The 23,640-nt window shown below is 34.3% G+C and overlaps 2 protein-coding genes across 4 annotated transcripts in view; one reads left to right on the top strand and one right to left on the bottom strand.

Moving 5' to 3' along the window:
• Nucleotides 1–11,097, bottom strand: part of LOC149772507 (uncharacterized) — a 64,756-nt gene extending 53,659 nt beyond the window's left edge. For all 3 annotated transcript variants that reach the window (XM_089947738.1, XM_089947739.1, XM_089947737.1), the window contains exons 1-2: nucleotides 10,968–11,097; nucleotides 59–1,291 (exon numbers count right to left, since the gene is read on the bottom strand). In XM_089947738.1, the coding sequence (XP_089803864.1) occupies nucleotides 59–1,239 (1,181 nt within the window). In that variant the 5' untranslated portion in view covers nucleotides 1,240–1,291; nucleotides 10,968–11,097. The remainder of the gene's footprint in view (nucleotides 1–58; nucleotides 1,292–10,967) is intronic.
• Nucleotides 11,098–15,529: 4,432 nt separating this feature from the next.
• Nucleotides 15,530–23,640, top strand: part of LOC149772505 (rhotekin-like) — a 75,291-nt gene continuing 67,180 nt past the window's right edge. Inside the window, exons 1-2 of the mRNA XM_089947717.1 lie at nucleotides 15,530–15,685; nucleotides 22,782–23,036. Coding sequence (XP_089803843.1) covers nucleotides 15,545–15,685; nucleotides 22,782–23,036 — 396 coding nt within the window. The 5' untranslated portion in view covers nucleotides 15,530–15,544. The remainder of the gene's footprint in view (nucleotides 15,686–22,781; nucleotides 23,037–23,640) is intronic.

Here is a 23,640-nt window from a genome sequence, read left to right as displayed (position 1 = left end):
AACTGATGGGGTTCGGAGAGTGGAGGTGGGGATACGGATACAAAATGTGAAAATATACCTAAGCTTATCCAGTTCCTTATTAACATATCTTAATTGTTCCTCTTTCCTTTCGTTGGTTTTCCTCAGTCCCTCACTGTCAAGATTTGCCCTTTTCAGCAACTCTTCTGCCTCTCGAGTCAGATTCTCTCGCTCCCATTCTAAGCGTGTGGTTGCCTTGTTTGCATTTTTAAGTTCCTCATCCTTTCGCCTTAATTCCGTCTCTGAGTAAACTTTTAACTTTTCCAACTCTCTGTTAAGACAAGATATTTGCCTTTCTTTTTGTTCTAACTCGTGCCTAAGAATTCCATTCCTTTCATCCGCTTTGTAAAAAAGATCTTCTGTTTCTTTCAAAAGTCGCTGTCTCTGTAACTGCAAAGCATCTAACTCATTGCTTGTGGACCGAATGGTATCTTCTTTGTCATTTAGACCTATCAAGAGCTTTTGGATGATCCTTCTTTGCTCCTGACATTTCTCTTCTGCTGCTTTCTCCATCCCCAACAGAACATCCTCTGCCTTGTGAAGAGATTCTGCATATTCCCACTGTCTTTGTCTAGAACGGATTACTTCCTGATTCAATGAATCCAGCACATTCCTAAATTCTGAGTACCCAGACCTGATAGGTGGAATGCCATTAAAATCAGTTTTTGAAAGTGACGAAGGGATATTAGTAAAACTTTGCCCATAGTTGACAAATGATGTAGTGTTAGCGTCTCCTATTCGGTCATTGGATGGATCTGTTTTTGAATATTTTTCGTTACTAACGGGCGCAGCACTATTGAAATCTGTTCCAGAACCACTAGGTAAACTAGATTTAGTATCTTTCGCCTTGCACTCTATACCAGAAAGCTTGTTTCTGAGCTCCTCTTGTTTCGCAAATTCAACCTGCATCTCAAGCATTTTGGCTTCTTCCTTGTAACTGTGCAGTAAAGGGGACAGACGTGCTGAGTCTTCCGAACATCTTTCTCCAGAAGACGTGCTCATATTGGTGTTGTCTATTAGTTTGTTCTTATCCTTTGCATCTTGACTGAAGACTCGCAACCTTTTCCTTGGTTTGATGCAACCCATCTTGAAGGAGTGATCTCCCTCCAAATGACGTTTCAACTCTCTAAGAGTTGCAAATCTTCGCAAGTCACCACATTTTGGACACCGGTAAGGAATGAGCTCAGTTAAGTAGTCGGGATTATCATGTGAAGCCTCCATGATTTATTGCATGAGGATAAGAATATTTCTGTTCATTTTGTTATTTTATCCACTGAAAAAAAAACAAATAATAATAATAATAATAATAATAATAATAAAATAAATAAATAAATAAATAAATGTGTTATATGGTAAATCTTTAGCTATTTAATATGTCAAAGATTGCAAAACTATACAACAAGGGGTGAAGAAAATAATCAAGTGTAGAGACTGGTCAATGTAATGTTGATAGGGTTACTAGGGTTACGCCAAAACTGACAGAAGTAAAGAAATCTCGTCGTATTGATATAATACGCTGAATAACACACTGATTAATTGTATCAGATAAGGAAATATATAAAGTAAGAATACGTTTATTTTGGTTCTTCTTGATACAAAGGACAGTCGTAAGCCTGCAAACTTTTGTTGCGACTATCAACCGAGCATATTCTGGCACGTCTGTGATTAGTCCACTTAAATCAATGGATTCATGTTTGTGATGCAACACATGCAGTAAAATAAAAAAGCTCAACAAAATAGAAAATTAGTACATGCCATTTGGTATTCATCAAACTGTTATGCTTTAACCCAATTAAACAATATGTACATGAATCAACCGTCCCATGTCCTTGCAGACATAAATGTAATCAAAGGCGTAAGTGCTGTTGACAAGTCTCCACACTGTACGTCGTTTATGTTCGAAAACGATTCATAATGAAAAATCCCGCGATTTTGTCTACTTTATTGAAAATGTCAAATTTTAAGCGTACGGATATTGAATAAACGAAAACCACCATATGTAGACCATACTTGGATATATACGAGTCCTGTATTTCACTTTTATGATGCGATTTGTATAAATGACTTCCTGAAGGAACACATCTCCTCCATACAGCCCTGACTTAGTCTCACGTATTTTTGGGCTGATTTCTTTTATCATAGTTTCATTAAAGAGAGGTGATTTGACAGTAGCCATGCTGCTAGCAGTGCAATTTGGGAGTGTATGGACAAAGTGCTAAAAAGTGAATCAAAAGCAGAATTTAATAACTGGATAATCAGACTAAGAACGTGTATAGAGATGCATGCGGAATACTTTGAGGGGATGTATCGACATATACTTCACTAATAAAGTTCTATGTTGTACAGCGCAATGCCCGTTGTAAATCTTATAGAGTCAAAAAGGAATGAATGCGTGTCGATATGGTACTTTTGCTTAAGTTCTGAGGCATCAAGAAATCATTTTAAAAAAAGAAACCAGGCATAACTGTGAAAAGAGTGTGGTCCTTGAAACTGTTGTCCGCTGACACCTATGTAACATTTATCTGCAGACAGTCTTCAGTGGAAGTTATTAGTGACCTTGCAAGGCCGCTATTAAGACTGTATGATTCCTGTTTTGTCATTGCGAGGACATTCAGGTTCACATTGTGCAGTAATGTCCTGGTGCATGTGCTCCCCACTAAACTGTCCAGACTCAAGCACGTGAAAAAGGTCTTATTAATAGGCAGGGCAACAGTGTAATCGTATATAACAGAACAGAAAATACAATCCAAACAGGAAAAATGAAAACAATTCAAGGCATAATAGGTATTGCAAAGGTATTTTCAGTCTATTTTATTGAGAAATACTAACTGGAATTTTTCATCAAAATGTTTTTCTTGGATTCCTAAACACATTTCCATACTTGCTCTTACTGTGTAACATACTGGTTGTACGTGGTATGCTCTACCTGAGGCAATATACATTATTACTTATTTACAAAGTTCTATTACTTCAAGTACTGTGTAATATATTGGTTGTACATGGTATGTTCTACCTCAAGTATTATACATAGCTACTTCTCATTGTTTTGCAAAGTGGCAACCATTTACTTCCAAAATGTGCAATCCAATTTTATTTATTTTGGGGTTAATCTTTTCTGTTGGCACTTCAAAACCACTTGTGTACCAAGGTGCCATAAAACGTTACAACATAACTACATTGACTGCCAGCAAAGTACCCCCACCCCCACCCCCGATCCGATCATAGGAGAAATTACTGTGTACATTTTCAACAGAAAGCTATTCACAAAGCAACTTTCTTTTCTTGGTATTCCGTCGTGAAAAATATAATCGATGTACGTAGAATACACGGATTATATTGGCTGGAATCTTGAAAGATGAGGGGAAAATAGCTAACGTCGAGTAAAAGTCAGGTGAAAAAGTTAATTTCTTTGACTCTTTCGAGTCAGATATAGTAGGCCTAGCAAAACAAAACATGTTATACGGCTCTTGAAAGACCCAGAACATATCTAAACAGCATAGTTTCTCAGAAACTACGATCTGAGTATCAAAAACAAAACATTGCCTGTACGACGGCAATTTACTGGCAGAGAAAAATGGCACTGCTGAGAAGTAAGAGCAATATTTGATGAAAACCAATATATAAACAAAATAACGTGCAAACGGTTCACCGATTGAGTATTGGACGAAACTTGTTTGATCATAACAAAGAAATACGGCTTGACTCAATCGATTCCCATCTTTTTATGTCAAGTGCCCCTAAGCGACGGTTAGCGTATCGTTCAAAGCGCATCGTTCACAAGTCAACCATACGCGTCATTAACACTGTTACTCATCGACAATGCTATTTCAATGCACTGGCAACGATACAAATGGAGAAACAAAATCATGGAAAGAGTTAGTGACCCAGTTATATCTTTGTTTTTGTGGTGTAAATACAATAATGTACTGCTGGTAATATCCACATTAAACGGAATTCAGCTAATACACTTTACAAAACTGCAATTAATAATTGCAGTTTCAAAAAAGAATTTTAAATTTTCGGAAATTATTTCAAGAACCGTGGCCAGTTTAACTACAATATATATAATTCTATGAAAACTGCTATGATTATGTTTAATCAAATGCTTCTACAAAGCAGGCATAGAAGGACGTTTCGTACCAATTTCAGAAATGCGACTTTTCTTCTTTTGAAACGGTAAATTAAATTGAGGTATTGTCAAACGGTGGTCAGTGTTAGTGGAAATCTTAAAGAATTCATTCTTATGAAAAGAAAGATTAAATGTTAAATTTTAAATCTTATACATATTTCGTGTGAATATTAACGGTAGTGTCATTATTGACTTCGTTTGAAAAAAATCAGAGAACTTTATCGCGAACCCTCTTTGAGGTTCCTAATTCCGCCATTTGTATCGTTGCCGGTTCGTACAAATATTGTTGCAGATGCGTTGGCATCGTTGCCGGCAAGTTCTGACTTACTAGAATGCTGATTGTCCTCATTGCTGGGAGAAAGAAGACATGTTTTCTTCTTCGATGTGACTAGGGTCTTTTAGAAAATAAGCATTGATGCATGGGCGCCCGCACATAGGGGCAAGGGAAGGGGTATTGCCCCCCCCCCCTCCGTAAAGCTTCATAGCTGACCATTACATGTTTGTCCCACATCCCAAAGAAAATACTTATGCGGGCGCCTAAGCACTGATGGGTGGGGTGGGGGAACTATCATTCCGAAATGAATGGCAATATTTTTGTAGACTTGGTTAGCGAGAAACCAAAAACCCCTCTCTCTCGATTCTTAGCGTGGTCGTGAACAACACACTATCGGACATTTATGCTTGCATGGCTTAACAAATAGCCAAATGAAGTATGACACAAAAACGACTAAGCCTACACACAGCAATTTGTTGTTTTTGTTGTTGCTGCATTGGTTTTAACGCAATTTTACAGCAAATGACAGGCTGGCAACCAGTATACCTGGTGGAGGAAGAACCCAGTAAGAACCAATGGTCTACGGGAAGCTCCTGGCAAGCTCTCTTGCCTGTTTGACCAAGACATAAGAAGAGAGAGTTAGAAAAGTTAGAAAAGAGAGAGAGAGAGAGAGAATAACACTCAAACAACAGAACAAAATTGATATTTTTTTTAAAAAATGGGGACACGAGATTCTGAAAGTACAATGTAATCACTGGGCCTTAAATACAATTTAGTAAGTTTAAGAAAATTTTAAAAATGGAGTCGCACTTGAATATACGACATTTAACAGGAAAATTCGAAAGACTAAGTTCACGCGGGATTTGTAAGTTTATATATAAAGTAAATATTGTGTATCAACATCCAGAATTATGTGAAGATGATATTACAATCGTAAATGCTGTTTTCCTTCTAGTTTTTACGTTCAGGTATAAATATTTGTTGAAAACTGTGGGGAAAGACAAATATTAGGACCCTAATGTATGTTTTAAATCTTAGGTCATTTTCTTTATCCTGCTTTATTTACACATAAAGATTTGCGACTATACCATTTTTTTATCTGTAAATCGGTTATTGCTCTTTTGTTATAATGTTATAATAATGTTATTGCATTTTATATCATAATAATTCGTATTTTCTCAAAATAATACAAACATCCGTAGCTCTGGTCAGAACAAAGTACCTAGTCTGTGTTTTGCCATTTGAATCACTTGCGTTTATTATACACAGGTGTCAATGGACACATCATAGATGAAGGGATCAAGAACATTGGAAAATAGTCCGTAGAATTACATTTAGTACAAGTAATATTTGTGTATAGTTTTGCAGTTTGTGAAAACATGGTCTATATGTTATTACCCAGGCCTTATCTCTTCGCGTTCATTGTTTTATACAGTATAGGTTTAGTCAAGTGGGTAGTACATGCACTGTGATTTTTCCATTACAATATTTAGAACCCGAATGTCCGTACATTAGCTAATTAATAATCAAGAATTTGCTTTGCACGGTCACTGTCACCAAAAACGGGCTGAAAGGACACTACATTTTTAAACAGGTGTCAGTGGACAAATAACTTCCGATGAGACCAGAAACTTTCAAAACATGCCTGAGAGTTCGTCTTGGTATAACTAACATGATTATTATCGATGTCGAGTCACAAAACATCATAATTTGTCATCTACAGCTGACCCATGTTTGACGTACACCAACACTGTAAGACGATACGAGTAGGAAGTGACCAGTACATTCAAATTTTAAACATTCCACATGGGTTAAGTGAGTGTGTGTATAGACGAGTTATTCAAAATACTGTATAATCTGTGGAATTTAGTGTTCTCCAATAGGTAACGAAATAAGAAAAGAGAAAAGTTTCTAAGAGAAATGCAGCAATGTTCAACCAACCAGCCGCTCCAGAAATTTTACATACACTTTGTTCAGTTTGATGGCAAACAACTTTTCGAAGATTTTCGTACCACTCACTTACGTCTGCATTTTTCTAACAGCGACGACAAGAACATTTACTACTATTACAACCTATGTCTACATTTTTACAACAACAACCACCACATCTACTACTACCACTACCACTGTTCATTTAATTGAGCTCATCATAGTTCAACTGTTGTTTTCAACCAAGCTGTCATCACCACATATTTATGTCTAATCCGGGAAAGCTGGATTTACGAGAACTGGGATGAGTTTACTATGTTTGTGAAAACGACTATACTTGTGTCAGAGAATCAGAATGTGTCGGCTTTGGAATACTAGGTAGGCGACATCGACGTAACTTTCGGAGTCAATAACTGTTAGCTTTATGTAAGTTGTTGTTGTTGTTTTAGGGTTTAACGCCATTTATCATCACAAGATAGGCTATACATGGCGGTCAGTATAAGTGGTGGAGGAAAAACCCGGGAAAACCCCCAAAAGAACCACACGGGTGTAAAAAAAATTTTAAAAATCAGAAGAACACTAAAACGATCCCTGAATATTTCATCACAATTTGTTTATTACTCTAAAAGTTACCACACATCTCTGGTCGCATAAAGGGGTAAATCGAAACTTGTCGTGGTCAGCAGAGTATTGTAATAAAAAGAGGATAGGTGTCACTTGTATTTACGTCTCCGTTTTTAACTTTGCTAACTTTTAGTGATCATTTCTTGCTTCGGCGTTTGGGGGATATTTCTCACACAGAGTGATCAGCCAATTTGAAGGAACAAACGTCATAATGTACAGTATTCATGAAACTGTATGGCAGCTTGGATTCGTTTCGAAAAATAGACCGTCTAATTTCTTAACCGATGATTTTTTCAAAGATATTTTAATATATACGTTTTTAGTAATCTGAAATGGAATAGGTCTTTGTATTAGCTGTTTGAGTTGTGTTTTGTGATGCATGGTATAAAGTGCCAATTTTCAGCTTAGAAGAGCTTTATGATGGGTCATACAAAAGTGAAGCTGGACAACCTATGCCAGTGTGAAATTACGGTCTCGTGAATGTGTGTTCATTACGTAATTTTTGGTACACTTATCTGTAGTATTTGCGCGTTTAAGAAACCTTCAGATGACAATGACTGTTGTCTTAATGTCATCAAAAATAGGGCAGACATGGAATTCCAGCCAGGTCGCATATATTTTTTATTCGCTGGGTACTGTAGCCAATATTTATTTATAATTTTTAAAAAAAATTTTTTTTTTTTAATCTTTCAAAACCCCACATTGTTTGTTGTTTCAGTTATCGTTTTTATCAAACCCAGTCATTGTCAATGGAAAAAGAGAATCGATAGCACTGACGCTAAGAGCATTCATTAGAGAACTGCAATGTAATCTGAATAGAATCAAGAACACCTGCTGACTGAATTAATTACTCATACCTATAATTAAATATAAATAGCTTCAAAGTCATTCGTTGAAATTAGGAATAAAAATATCTAATGACTAGCAAACACAGCTCTGGGAAATCCATCTCTCTTTTAAAAAAAAAAGAATAAAAATAAAAGAAAGACTTTAGGAAAGAACGAAGAAACAAAAAAAGAAGAAATTTATGGATCTGACTTTTCGTTTGAGCATGCCTACATGATAAATATTACCAAATTAAGTAAAAAATTATAATTCCCCACAACCATCCTGGAGATAGAAGAGGAACAAATTAAGATGGGAGTCGGTGAGGGTGTGCTCCTTAAAATAAGAAAATCGCTAGAATATGCGTTTCCACAAAAGGTGACAAGGGATTAACTTTTGTACTTTAATAATTGTTAAACAGAACGATGATGCTTAATCCAGAGATTAATTCATCCTCCAATCACAAATCTCACAAATTCCTATCACAAGTCTCAGCTGCATCATCATCATCATCATCGTAATATTTCCAGTTTCTCATTCATTCATTATTTCTTTTCTTTTTCTTTCCCCTTTCGTTCAATTCTCTTTGTAACGTGACATTTAAGTAAAGGTCTCTCGCTGTAAGGAGCGAATTTTACATCACAAAATGAGTTCGATTTTTTGTGTGAAATTAATTTACTAAACTCACCCATTTCTTTTTTGAGTTTTTTTTTAATTCCGCAATATTAACGTTCCCTTACCTTAACTAATCATACGTGGGGAAATTTCCTCACTACTTTCGTAGTTTTTTCGTAGAACTGAACATGTAGCAAAAATCACATATTTGATTTGCAGATCTCAATACTTACAATGAAATGCTGCGGCATGAGCCAAATGATGTAGTTTCAGTAGTAGTAGTAGTAGTGGTGGTGGGGTGGATGTGTTTGCCTAGTGGCATGTTGCTGTGGTGGATGATAGTGTAAGGAATATATAGCATATTAAACTAGACAGGAGGACAATGAGAAAGGGAGTAATCAGTAGGCTATAAGAGATACTTCCTGATGTTAGTGTGTGTGAGAGAGAGAGAGAGAAAGAGAGAGAGAGGGATCAGACAGACAGACAGACGGGGAGAGAGATAGTATATGGAATATGTAGCATATGAAAATATACCGGAGGAGACTGAAGAAACTAAGTGATTCAAGTGTGTGTGTTTGTGTTTTGAGAGAGAGAGAGATGATCTAAGCGGCCACGTATCACGTATTCATGGGGTCTGATTTGTTCTTTATCGAAAGCAATACCGTTGCGTTGATTGGCTACTGTGTTTGATTATTGTTTTCCAGCAATCAATTATTTATTCATTCCAACCTGTTGTTACTTCATATCTTATTATCATGTATGTACCAGTATAATTGGTACACGGACATTCCAATCATTTTATTCTAGCTTTTTTTTATCCACAGGTGTATACGCTTCTATATATTGTCTCCTGCGTTTGCTTTTTGTCATTCTTATTTTGTTTTGTATTAGTTTTTAAGTTGAAAAGATACTTCGTCTTCTTCTACCTCTCGTCTTCTTCTACCTCTCGTCTTCTTCTGCCTCTCGTCTTCTTCTACCTCTCGTCTTCTTCTGCCTCTCGTCTTCTTCTACCTCTCGTCTTCTTCTACCTCTCGTCTTCTTTTCCTTCTAGTCCAGAATCTTATTAGTGGTGAACGTCCTTCGTCATATTTTCCGCGATGTATTTTCACCTTTTTCTTTTCTTACAACAAATTAAAAGGTACCAACAACCACCCCGGACTACAATTCACCAGGAGAGTCTAATATTTATTTATTTAATTTATTAATTTTAACAATACACCACCACATTCAAATTTAGTTAAACTGCTGCAGTACGGAGCTATAAAACTTGCATCTGGAAATGAAATCAAACCAAGGACTTCTTCTGGACATTTATTTGCGCTCCGTGTCGTTAATTGATAATGGTTGGCGGAAATAATTACAAGATCGAATAGAATTAAAATTTAAAATTGTATACATGACTACATTAATCGGAAATGAAACTTTGGTCACCAAAACCACCAAGTATGCCTAAAAGTAGGAAATGCTATATCTATTTTTAGGTACGTTCATTTAAAAAAAAATCCTGCACACACACACACACACACACACACACATCCATTAAACCTCTCACAATTTAACATCAGAATGTATTGCATAATACAGCATGGTGAATTTTGAGAATCAATTTAAAATGTAAATTTTATTCTTATGTGAGAAAATATATATTCTTACGAATAAAAACGATATACTTCCATCTGTTTCGTCTCAGTTTCGTATCAGGAATCCATATTTATTTTTAATTTAAATTCTCCATCATTTTGTTGTGGAATAGGATAGCGCCTTCGTATAATCAAGCATGATACACATGTTGTTATTAATTTACTTAATTTTTACTACGTGCTTTATTTTTCTTGTGTGTGTGTGTGTGTGTGTGTGTGTCACGATAGTGCGCTTTTCTACTACAGTACTTTTCACATCAACCAGATTTGAACTAACGTGTTTTATGGACAAATGTGTTGACAACACTCTTGGTTCAGTCTTGGTTCTTTATGACACCCCCCTCCCCGAACATACACCTCACCATTCGTTACACATGACTGCAAACAGGAAATGGTATAGTGTCTTATTAGATAAGTGGTTTCTGGAGAAACCGGGACACAATAACAAAAGAATTAATTGACAAGTTTATGACACGATATGATCCCGAAAGTCAATAGAATAGACACCCTCTGACAATTTTACAATCTACTGTATCTAGATCGGCGTGCAATATAGATAGTTGTTCAAGATATTGCAACGTTGCAGGCGCGAGATATTTCTTCCTACTGGGAGAAGTACACGGCAATCCTCATTAAAGAAATTTGCCAAACACCTTTTGCTTTAAAACTTCTTGTTTCACAATAATATTTTGTAATGTCTCTGGGTAACAGAACTATTAATATTCATTACTTACCACTCACGAGGGGATAAGCCCCCCTCCGTGAGGTTTCAAAGTATGTGATATATATATATATAGACGACGTATTGCAAAACAAACTTAAAACTAAGATCTTACGCAAAATGCAGCAACTAGAAACTATATGTACATTGTTAAATGTGAGTTCACCAAGATGTTATCAAGGTTGTACTTACGCTTTGATCAAGAGTTTTGCCTGTAAAGTCCTCACATTTTCATATATCTGCTAAGGAGTCCTATACTTAAATACAACAAGCAGATTACTTCGTCTTTGACTCACATTGATAATCTTTGCGTTGCGCTTGTTAGCTACAGCTGCTGCAGCAGTTGAGTCAGATGGAGAGGGGCGCCTTGAGGGGATTTTTTTTTTTTTTTTAAACGATATTGACGCTGTTAGCACAGTATGTTGCTTTGATGAAACAGCATTAGATTATTGTTAATTTGTAGAAATAAATCTCGCTGAACCATTCAAGACGAGCATTTCATTAGTATGATTTAAAATAAAATATATTTATAATAATGTACATAATCATCGTCATTATCTTTGTATAATGCTATTACTGAAGGCTTCAACGAAATGATGACAACAATAACAACTCAACTACAATAGTTCCAAACAAGAAAAGAAAATAACACATGATTACCCAGGAGGTATTATGATTAGTGTTACCAAAGATTTATCTTTTTCAATTTATAATTCGGTGACGTTTAAATACATTTTGATACCACGGAGTTTCAGATTTGAGTTAAGTTCATTTAGTTTAATATTTGAAATCTCTCTGAAATCATTACAATTAAATAAAATCTTTTCTCAAGTTTTGTCTGTATGTGATTGTCACTATTAACAGTATGGTAAAATCTTGTCCTTGATGGTAGATGTAACCGGGACGAGTAATTCTTAGTCCAGTCATTGAGTAGTTAATACACGTAGAACCAATAATGGTTCCTCTCATATATTTAATGTTTTAATTTTGTGTAAGTAATATAGACTACTCGTTACATCTTGCTGTTTATTGCCAGTTTAAGTGAATAAATTATGAAATCGCAAACGTATTCTCTCTAAATAATTATGGCGTTGATAATTATTTAAGTGGTAATGAAGTTAGACATGTATATATAGCATTTATATAGTTCACATGGAACACAAATTTGAAAGAAAACATTCTTCAATAATTGTGATGGCATTCTTACTACTATCTCTATATTATTATCACTATGCTTTCAAAATGTCCACTGATGACTCATTTGAGCTATGCAGCATGCTAATGTAGCTGAGGGTAACAGGTAAGGTGGAAAAAAAAAGTATACACTGTCTAGATTTGACAATTGATTATCAATTAAAACTGTTCGATGAAACCATTGTACCGATTTTGATATATGCTTGTGATATTCGGTGATTTGGGAAATCTGATATAGTTGAAACAACTCATCGGCGTTTCCTAGAAAGTATACTGAATGTCAAAAAATGCACCCTCCATATATTGAGCACGGCGAACTTGGTCGTTTTCTCTCAATCGTCAACCTTAAAAGTTTCATGGTAAACTGTTGGGTTAAAGTGTTGAGTGGTTAGGGGGAAAAAATTGTCTTATCGTTTGTATGCTCTCTTACACAGATACTTTGGTGATAATTCGTATAACAATAAATGAAGTAAAATCTATATTAGGTAATGTTGGGTTAAGCTACGTATGGATAAATCAAAGTTTTGTATCATTACATGGCTAACAAAATCGGTAAAATAATGAGTAAAAGATCAATATGTGGGCAGCTAGGATAAATATGTCATCTAAAGGACTAAATTACAAGTTATTTAAAACGAGTTTAGATTTAGAACAAAGATATTTCTCATTACCCCAAAATATACATAAACATTTAATTGAGTTTAGAACTGCAACTGATATGTTTTCAGTCGAAACTGGTAGGTGGTTTAATGAATACTTTGTCAGTGTCAAGAAATAGAGGCTGAATATCGCTGTCTTCTATCTTGTTCTTATTTTCACGATGAAAGACGAAAATATATACCTCACTTTTACTCTTCCAAGACTAATGTTTATAAATATAATTAATTAATGAATACCGATATATGGATCTAAACCGTCTGTTACTTAGATTATTAGAGATACAATAAGAATACACATATAAAGGACAGTTTAAAGTCTTCTTTCAATTTGTATTTATGGATCTTACGAACCTCCCCCGTCTTAAGTGCCTCGCACCCCACTCTGCCTTAATCCAGACATGATCTGACTAAATTCCATTTTCTTTTCTTTGTTGATTGATCATCGTAGTGATGAGATATCTAAAGTTAAATGTCCTTATGTTATCGTTATAAACAGGCACATAATGAATGTATTTGTCATTACACTGAAACAGTGATTTTATTGCATAAACCTATACATCTTTTAGATGAATTTTGCTAAAACTGAGGCATGAAATCTAATATAGATAAAACAAAAAATAATTGCCTCCAGGAATGATGGAACGCAGAGAAAAAAAGCAAATTGTTATTCTAGAGGTCAATTAATTCAATATGACTTGGATAAATATATGAGTTTAGTTTATACTCCCACATTCATACCGAGTACAGTCAAAACAACGTTGTCTTACGGGGCTCTGAACTCTATTTCACGTATTTGTAGATATCAGAACAAGTGTGACTGCCTCATTTTTTATATATAAATCTTTTGATAGTATGATCAAACTTATTTTGTACTATGGTTAAGTCGTTAGAATATTCAGAATTAACCGTAAGAGTAAAAAGTTCAACACAAGTTTTGTCAAACGGTACCATAATCTTTCACTATTGCTAATAATGTGTATGCAGTTGGCGTCCTAGTATGCACGTTGCATTCAATTCTGGCGCCTTTAATTCACGTGATCAAACCAGTTATTCCTATAATTGTTTTCTGATGTTTAAACGTCTTGTTCAAACAAATCCTGTTACATAGTCAACAAAGTGGAAGAAATCATTATATTCATGTGGCTATGGTTTTGTATCGATTAAGATTGGTTGGAGATATCAATTTGTTCCTTAAGATATGTCAACAAAGAGTTACAAATTCTATTATAAGAAAATGTCATGGTGAAGTTATGAGTTAAACGCAAAGAGATTACATATGTTTTAAATCTTTGTTAAAATCCTGAAAAAGTTTGAATCTATAAGGCTTCCGTTGAAATTTGTAAATTAAATTCTTGGATTTAAATATTCCAGGTATACTATATTGATAGAGACAGGCTGAATCATGTTTTATATATATATATATATATATATATATATATATATATATATATATATATATATATATATATATATATATATATATATATATGTATATATATATAATAGACTCTGGTCATAATATAAAAATAATTTTAAGAATTAAAGAATATGAACACCATTTTCTTTTTGTGTATATAACACACATTAGGAGTTAAGATAAATATTTGACTTGAAAGATAATTTAATAATAGATCATTACAAAATTTTTTTAATCATAATCGAAGAAAAGTGTAGTTACATTTCTATATTATGCCTGCACAAGGAGAATTTTTTTGTACATGTTCTATAATCAAATACATGTATGCGGTTATGTTACTAGTTGTTGCGTTCCAACGTAATATATTGCTGTATTGTATGCTTTGTGTACTAATGGCCTGTAATACAGAATAAATGTCTTGGATTGTATTAGATTATATTGTAGACTCAGTAATTGGTACACGTACAGTCAATAAATGCACCAACCAAACAACGGTACAAGAAGAAATAATAGAAAACGTTGATATTATCACACACACACACACACACACACACACACACACTCTTGCATATATATAAACACACACACACACTTGCATAAAATCATTAATCACTTACTTCTTTTTTCATCAAGTTATTCAAACGTTATATTGATGTACATCAACATAGTAGAGTATTGTCTTTTTCATACCCCCCCCCCCATCCCAGTGCTGGTTTGAACGATGTCATCGTATCCATTTTAGTTTATTTTATTCTGATCTGGATAATTGCTGACAAAATTTTTGATTTACCAATGTTTTTTGTAGTTTTGCAGTACGAGTTGCTGACAGGGCCGAATCAGGTGTAGTGTTGCATAATACGCAATAAAAATGCTCGAGAATAAAATTATGGTTTAATTTTAAGTGGCAAGCGACTGTACATTTGTGTGTGCGAACTTTTATTTTTTAGCGGGGGGAGGGGTCCGGAAACCCTTGACCTCTTCCCCTCCACACGGCCCTGGTTCAGAACATTACTAGAACGTGCTGCTTATGATAAACATTCTTACTTAAGCATGTGGCGATGAAAATGTTATTATTTACGATCATAAACTTTTGAAACATTAGGAAACCTTTGCTTGTCAGTAAAAGGTACTTCTGGTTTTTAAGGTACTTCGACGGCATTACATAACGTCGTATAATTGGTGTCAACCATTTAATCTATTCTTTTTCTAAACTATTTACTCTGCTGATGAATTTCGTTCACACATACTTGATTCGCATTTAGATCCTTTTATACAATTAATTGACTGCATATTATCTTCCCCAACAGCAATCAATTAGAGTGACAAACGTACAATGGGCGGAGCTAAGTTGATACAGAGGAATATTACCTCCCTTGATTCAACATTATTATTATTATTATCTGTAGGTGTCGCTTTTGCATAGTAGCGGCATACTTGAAATAAAATTTGAGTAACATAACCCATATGGTAATTGGAGCTTGTTGACGCAAAACTTAAAGATGAATACGACAGCAACCCGGAAGAGAAAAAGAACTGAAGAGGAATCCCCGACATTGGATTCTAGTTTTACGGTGGAGGGATGTGGATTTATGCTGAAAAGACGCAGGAAGTGTGCCGCCCGTTTGCAAATACCGGTTGAGGTAATGTGAATACATTTAAACAGGTGCTATTTGTAATCATCTCTCAGCGACACATTGACACCTCTATATCTGGTATCTGATAATTCAGCCTCAAAGCAGTTTATTGCAATGATTTTGTCCTAACACGTATTCTGGTTTATAGAAGCATTACCGTGAGTTTAAGTGTTTAGTTTAAATACTGACTCCTCCGCACAGTGTTCTCTGCAGTACGTGTCTGTCTTTAGATTACTAATTTAATTAGTTAGTCTGAATGTAAAAACTGTAGTCACTCATATTTGAAACGTGTGTGAAGAAATGTGATTTTCCGACAAAATAATTCATATATGTTTGTCAATTTTAATTGTAATCGTCACGTGTTAATTGATCTTAATGATATAGCGAAAATTCAAGTTGGTAAATTAGTTACACTTGTTAATCTCGTGAAAATAATGTGCGTGATAATTGTGTTGAATATAAATTAGTCTCTCAGCAAAACATAGTAATGTGTCATTTTGTTTGATATATTGGACAATGATTTTGTGAGAGAAGATCGTACACAGGATAAAGTACTGTAGATTTAAAGGTAATTAACGACATGTCCGACCATTTAATTTTTGTGTGATGATTAGCCATAATAAATTATTCTTAATCTGATTGAATAAATTAACAAATAATTAGTTCTGATTGGGAAATTTCGAAACTCGGTAAATATTAAATTTCGGAATTGGGAATGGTACCTTGCTTCAGCCCAGAAAAATCATTACTAGCTGATGGTTACAATTAAATGCTGAGAACTTCACCATTTTTGGGGATTAATGTTTGATTGACATAATGCCAATTACTTACAGTGGGATATCCTCAGAGTTAGGAGTTGAAAGTGTGACATTATCTGAGATTTTTTGCTAATTGATGCCAATTACATAGAGTGGGATGTCCTCACAGTTTGGGGTTGAAAGTGAGACATTATCTGAAATTTTATGCTAATTGATGCCAATTACATACAGTGGGATATCCTCACAGTTTGGGGTGTACAGTGTGACATTATCTGAGATTTTTGGTAATTGATGCCAATTACTGTACAGTGGGATATCCTCAGAGTTAGGGGCTGAAAGTGTGACATTATCTGAAATTTTATGCCAATTGATACCAATTACATACAGTGGGATGTCCTCACAGTTTGAGGTGTACAGTGTGACATTATCTGAGATTTTTGGTAATTGGTGCCAATTACTGTACAGTGGGATATTGTCACAGTTTGGAGTTTTAAGTTCGACATTATCTTATGTAATCCCAGTTTGGGGTTCGAAGTTTATTTGACATTATATCAACGTTTGGTAATTATTCTTATCCCAAATTCCCAATCTAAGCAGCAATGAACAGAATCTGGCCTTATCCAAGGTCGTCAATAGTACTAATATCTACTGGTTGGTGTAAGTAAGATGTTCTAAGCAGCAATTAACAGAATCTGGCCTTATCCAAGGTCGTCAATAATACCAATATCTACAGGTTGGTGTAAGTAAGATGTAGTGTATTTTGATTATTATAGCATTCATTAAAGTGTTACTTTTTCATCGACTTAAAGACAATTCGGCCCAAGACAATTCGGCCCAACTTGGACCGAAAATAAGACAATTCGGCCCAAAAATCTACTGTACTTCTTTTTATCAGACGTCCTTTCTCCACAGTAATATTTGTATTTGGGACGGTTTTCCTAAAGATATCAGAAAGCTTCTAACCATTATAACTTCGGAAAACATTTATCTAGTTCACCAAATGTTTCAAATTTTATTCTCAACCTATTCTATTTTACAAACTAATTAAAATGAGAATGAATAATTAAGTTACCTAATGCAAGGATTTTGAACTATACGGTAAAAACATATTATATAAGAATTGACAAAATATATGTTAAAAATAAATACTTGTTAAAACTATTGTCAGTTGTATTATAAAACTGGGCCGAATTGTCTTATTTTCGGTCCAAATTGGGCCGAATTGTCTTTGGCCCGAATAGTCCAATAGCCTTTTTCATCATAGATTAAATCATATGTGAAGGGTCACAAAGATGTGCTATAGGTAACATTTTGAGGGATCAAAATATTATCAGCAGTTAAAAGTTTTTGAAATATTCAATAATTTTTTAATAAATTTGGAAGTCTTTAACAGTCATTTTTCCTCTTATTCAATTTATTATCAATAGTATATTCTGATACTTCATTTTCTCACATTTCCAAACCAGTCAATTGATTTCAGTTAATATCTGTCTCATTCCTTTTTATTATTAAAAAAAATGCCAAATTGTTGACTTCATTCTTCAGTATTGAGCTATCATAAAATTCATAAATCTTATTCAGCCTGCTTAAAAATGTCAACTTATGACATCTGAATGTCTTTTATTTGTTTAAAGAGAAAGTACACATCTTTTAATTGCATTGAATATACATTTCATCTTTTTTGTTTAACAACAAAAAATTCCCAATACTCACTCAGGTAATGCTCAAAATTTGTTTTTATTATTGCAGAAGCTAACAATACCATGAACTATTTGTGCTAATTATTATCAAATTGCATAGCTTATGCTTGGTGAAGAAAGTTAGGCAGAACAGATTTGAAAAGCAGAATACACTGATCTCAAGTTTGCAAGTCCTCAATAAATTAACAACAGCCCCAAGGAGGGATTCCTGGCTGTGTCCATGTTAATATGTTGCAGCTAGCAATGGCCTCTTGACCACTGCGGTCCTGGGTTATGTTTTCTGATTTTCACAGTATACTGTACTGATGTACATTGACATAGTCACATAACTTAAAAATTTTATCTTATCATATGGTTTCTGTATATACTGAAACTTTGTATTATACCTTTAACTTGAATTTTTTTGCTGCCATAAACTTAGATTTCTAATTAAATTTGTTTTTTTTTAAGCTATCTCTGCTCTGGTAATCCTTCAGTTGGTTTCCCTGTAAGACTGATTTTGCCCATTTAAAAGGCTACTACTACTACTACTACCACAGTTGTATTAATAACAGCAAATTATTTCTGTTTAACATTTAATTCTGGTTTCAATATAGCAATTTTGTGATAATATAATATTTTCATTTGTAAAAAATACATGTATACAGCTTTTCCTGGTTCATTGACTTAAAGGAATGTGAGAAATCCTTTACTGTTTTCCTTGATCCTTTGTATAGTGATGGACATATAAAATAGCCAGGATTAATGTTTGATAGGCCACTTTGTACAAGAAAAAGAAAGATTGGATTACATAATGCATTGTAAGTAAGTAATCCTTTCTTCTCCTGATATGTAAAGGACACTGGAAATACCTCCCTTACCCTGTATGAATGGACATTGTAAATGATAATAGATCTAAACTCTATGATAAAGATCTGTAACAATCTAGATTTATGGACCTGAATGAGTTTGAGACAAGTTTATACAAGTCAAGAATGTTAATAGATAGCTAAATCATTTATTGCACATACCAAACTAAAAATAAAAGGCATATGTGTAGCGCACACATAATTTATAAAAACTTAATAAAGGAATGCCCAGTATATAAAAATGCCAGTTATTTATTACTAGGTTTATGTTTGATACATTTATTTTATGTTTATTTGAATAGCTACCTTTTTTGAAACTTAATTTAAGATGGAATGCTTGTATTTAACTATTCAGTTAAAAAATGTACCAAACTATTGTAAAACTCGGGCATACATCTTTTATTGTATCTCTTTCTAAATTCACATACACTATTTATTAATCAATAGTCAAATGATATTGTGACCGCACCGGTGGCCTAGTGGTTATAGTGTTCGCCTCAGACGCAGCAGGTTATGGGTTCAATCCCTGGCTAAGTCATACCAAAGACTTACAAAAATGGCACTAACAGCTGCCTCGCTTGGCGCTCAGCACTAAGAGGTTAGTGTTAGGACTGGTTGGCCTGGTGTCAGGATAATGTGACTGGGTGAGACATCATGCTACATGTCTGCGGCATGATGCCCCAGTGCTAGACATCACTATAAATTGTCACACTGCAGACATCATAGCGATATGACTGAAAATTTGTTTAAAGCTACGTTCAAAGTCACACACACACGCACTCAAATGGTATTGTGATACCCAACTGTATGTCTGTTCATCCATTAATTTATCTCTCTTTTACATCTTGAAAAAAATCAAGCAAAGAAAAAACATCTGGGGATCATGGAGATTGGTTATGTTGTCAATGGGATAACCATCAGCAGGCAGGGTGTCATGCTTGGTTCCAACCCTTTGGAGTCTCTGACAGATCAGATGTACAGAATGTAACAATGATATTTTTAGATGTTTGTAAATGAAGTAAAGTTAAAAGACATGTCAGATGTGTGGTGCATTTGTAATTTTGACTGCTGTATCACATTTTTCAGGGGGGATGGAGATGAATGCCAAGCGTGATGGTTAGTGTATATACTGTAAAAAGTTTGAGAAATATTCATTTTGATGTCAAATATAGTTTCTTAATAAATGCATAGACAAGACAAAAATGAAACTCCAATTAAGTCTGTTTAATAATTGTTGTATTTTAAAAGATATTTTAAAAATTAAAATTAAAAATTTTTACAGACAGCAAAATCTTAGAATCATTATTGTTTAATACCAGCCTCTTGAGTGTGTTAACTGCAGGTGATATCTGTTGAATCAGGTGTCTAGTCTTATCAGGTAAATCCTGTTAATATCCTGTAATCTACATCTATTAGTGCAATTATTCTTGAATTGCTAAATAGACAATTACTGCTTGTAAACTTGCAGGCCTTTATTTACAGGAAGGCCCATTGTAGTAACAGTTGGTGGTAATTGATAGCATTGTAAATTATGACACCTTTTGTTAGCAATGTTTGTTGAGCAGTTTGTAAATTAATAAAATGGGATTGATTCAAATGGATACATTTGTTCCATTACAACTCTTGATGAAGAATGACATGTTTTTGACTTGACATGGTGAGATACTTCTTAGAACTTAACTTATTAGGCCAAAGTATGTGTTTCCTATTGCACTGGTTTTAAAATAAGTGTGGGTAGTTTTGTTATTTTATGACATTATATGTATTATAATGATTAGAATGTACTAAGCGCTTCAAGTACTGGGCAAAACTGGCTCAGTTTTGGGATTTTTGTTTTTATCCTAGGGAAAAAATTGCTAGGGTAAGCAAAGAAAGACATGCACAGTTGGCCGGCAGGAAACACTTATTTTGGCCTTAGTAGTTTTTTTATCTTATGAGCATAAAATGCTGTATATTTCCATTCCTTTTATATAATCAAAAAATTATAAGTCTTTGTTCTATAAATAATATTTCCAAACTAACCAGTTTTCATAATGTAATCGTTTTCATTTTTGATCTAATGTTGATTCTTTATATAATTATTTTATATTTTGCTAATATATTTAAGATCACATGCTTATATTCTGTTATTACCATGAAAGCATTGCAGTGCATTTTGTATTAATTTTATTATAATTTAGACACATTGTAATCCATATGATTTTGTTCAGCATATTATTTCTAGACTGATTGTAAATGTCCATCCCATTTGGATACATATTAGGACATAAATTGGTTAATAATTAATTCTATTTTGAATGAAATAAGCTGTTATAGAAAAAAAACCTCTTAAGAATTTGTCAGTTTGCTTAGAATTTTCTTTTTGACTAACTTTTAGGAATGTTAGTTTGGTTTGTATAACTAGCTGAATCTAATTTTGGAATTGCTGTGTAAAATTAAATTTCTCTTAAATCTCCCAAGCCCCAATCAAAGTTTGGAAGGAAGGAAATGATTTGTTAAAAAAGCTATCTAACATAAATTGTTCTATGAAACAATCAAGATGTTAAGTTTAAACAAAATTCAAATATTCAGTTTAGAGGTTCTACCACTTAATTGAATCAATGAAGTCACTCATAATTCTGTACTTTTGTGGGAGTGCTCCAACAAATTTTCTTTCATGAGTGATCTAATAACAGCAATTGCAAGTGGTGCACAGATTGATTCAAGAGGTAATAAGAGAGGGTTTGGTCTCACTAGAGCGAATACCATTTGAGTGCCGCTCAGTAAGGCGCTGAAGAAAAAAAATTCTCATTAGGGCTAATCCCATTAGGGCGCGAAAAAATTTCACTAGAGCGCAATCCCAATAGGGCGCGGAGAAAAAAATTAAGTTCAACAGAATATTGTAATAGATTAATCCTTGGTCAAAATCACTATAATTTAGAGACCATGTTATAGAAACCAGTCACAAGACCTAGTGTCTGAAGAAGGAAGTATATGTCATAAAGAAATATACTGGGAAGGAAAACAAAAAAACCAGCTCCAGGGACAGTATGAGTACGACACATCGTAAAATAATAAAATGCAAAGATCAATGATCAACTCCACCCCCCCCGAACGAGAATAATAAATATTTGTTTCTTCAAAATTCTTTTGATTAGTTCGCACTCTAGTGCTACTAGTTCTTTGTGCTCTAATGGGATGCGCCCTAATAAGATTAGCTCTAGTAGGACAAAAATATTTTTTGCGCTCTAGTGGGATAAGCTCTAATGAGATGTTACCTAAGAGAGGCAAGCCCGTTTTAAGTGGAACTGAGAAGAAAAAAGATGCATTAGATAAAATTAAGACCAGGCGAATATTGGTGATCAGCTGGTGTGCTGGAATACCTTGAAGGATGAACTTGGGCTGAAGACAATTGGACATATCGTGGTGTTGGCTTCTTGCCTTTACAATGGTGACATCATCGAACTTGTGTTCCAGTGTTCGACGGAAATCGGTTGACCCATGGATGTTGCTGATAGATTAATTCAAAACAATGCAAAAAATGGCAAGGTTTTTCATTCCTGTGGGGAGGGGGAAGAAATTACATGGCACATAATATGATGAATCAATGATATTATCTGGTTTTAATTGAACCCAACAATGTTTAGGCCCAGTATCTTTCAAGATTCAGTATTATTCAGATGATTTGGCATGTACAACTTTTTATAATAATGTTAACAGCAAAAACAATTTGAAGTGATATTACACACACACTGTTATCATGTGACAATGAGGTTCCTTATATATAATTACAGTTACAGAATAATTATTTTTTCAGGACAAAGAGAACATTTTTGCTTTTGAAGACTTGCAAGCCCCTGAATCTGCACACAAGAGACTAACATGGACACCAAGCAAAACGAACCTCCGTAGATCCTTGAGAAGACGTGTATCAATGTCAGTTTTGCGATCAAAGCTGAAGAGGTTTCAGGATTACTCACTGCCAGATGAAGACTATATTTATCTCCACTCGCTTGTGAGGTTTAACAAGTGCAACATGCTTCCCACCAGCAAAGGCAGTTGGGTTAGAAGGGTAGGTGCAACTTATTTTCATAAATATCTATTATACTTTAGAAACCTTATTACCTCTGTATGATATCCAGTGCATTTCAAACAGCAAAGAGATATTTTGTTAATATAAATATATATGACTAAAGTTGAAGTTAAAATCCTTCATCTACCCCTTTGACTCCATCTTCTATATGCCATTATTGCATTATGGTCCTTTCAGTTTCCCTGCTAGTGTATTTTAATGTTTGCAGTACAGTAAATCCTTGATTTAACTGTATGTTGTATTCCTGAGAAACCTTGTGTATGTCCAATTCGCATAACTAAAATCTTCCATCAGTCAGGAGGCAAATATACATCCCATTTGAACACACACAAATTGGCGGTTCCTGCTTGGAAAAACATACTGTGACTGTTGAGTGTCGGGGGTGTTTTTTCTGCTTGTGTGTTATGCCTAAATTTGAGATGCAGGTAAGTTTAATAAATTGGGATTTCATTGCGTTATGCCTTCATTGATCAAATAGTCACAATATAGAAGTAAATATTGTCAATAAGGATAGAGCTTGAAATAAGCTTATACTTGTTGCTTATTCCTCTATATCGCTTGTTCGATTGTATGTACTGTCCAC

Source organism: Sinohyriopsis cumingii, unplaced genomic scaffold (genome assembly GCF_028554795.1).
Source record: "Sinohyriopsis cumingii isolate HCF-2022 unplaced genomic scaffold, ASM2855479v2 utg001437l, whole genome shotgun sequence".
In the NCBI taxonomy this organism is placed as follows: Eukaryota; Metazoa; Mollusca; class Bivalvia; order Unionida; family Unionidae; genus Sinohyriopsis; species Sinohyriopsis cumingii.
This window is presented reverse-complemented; position numbering and strand designations above follow the sequence as displayed.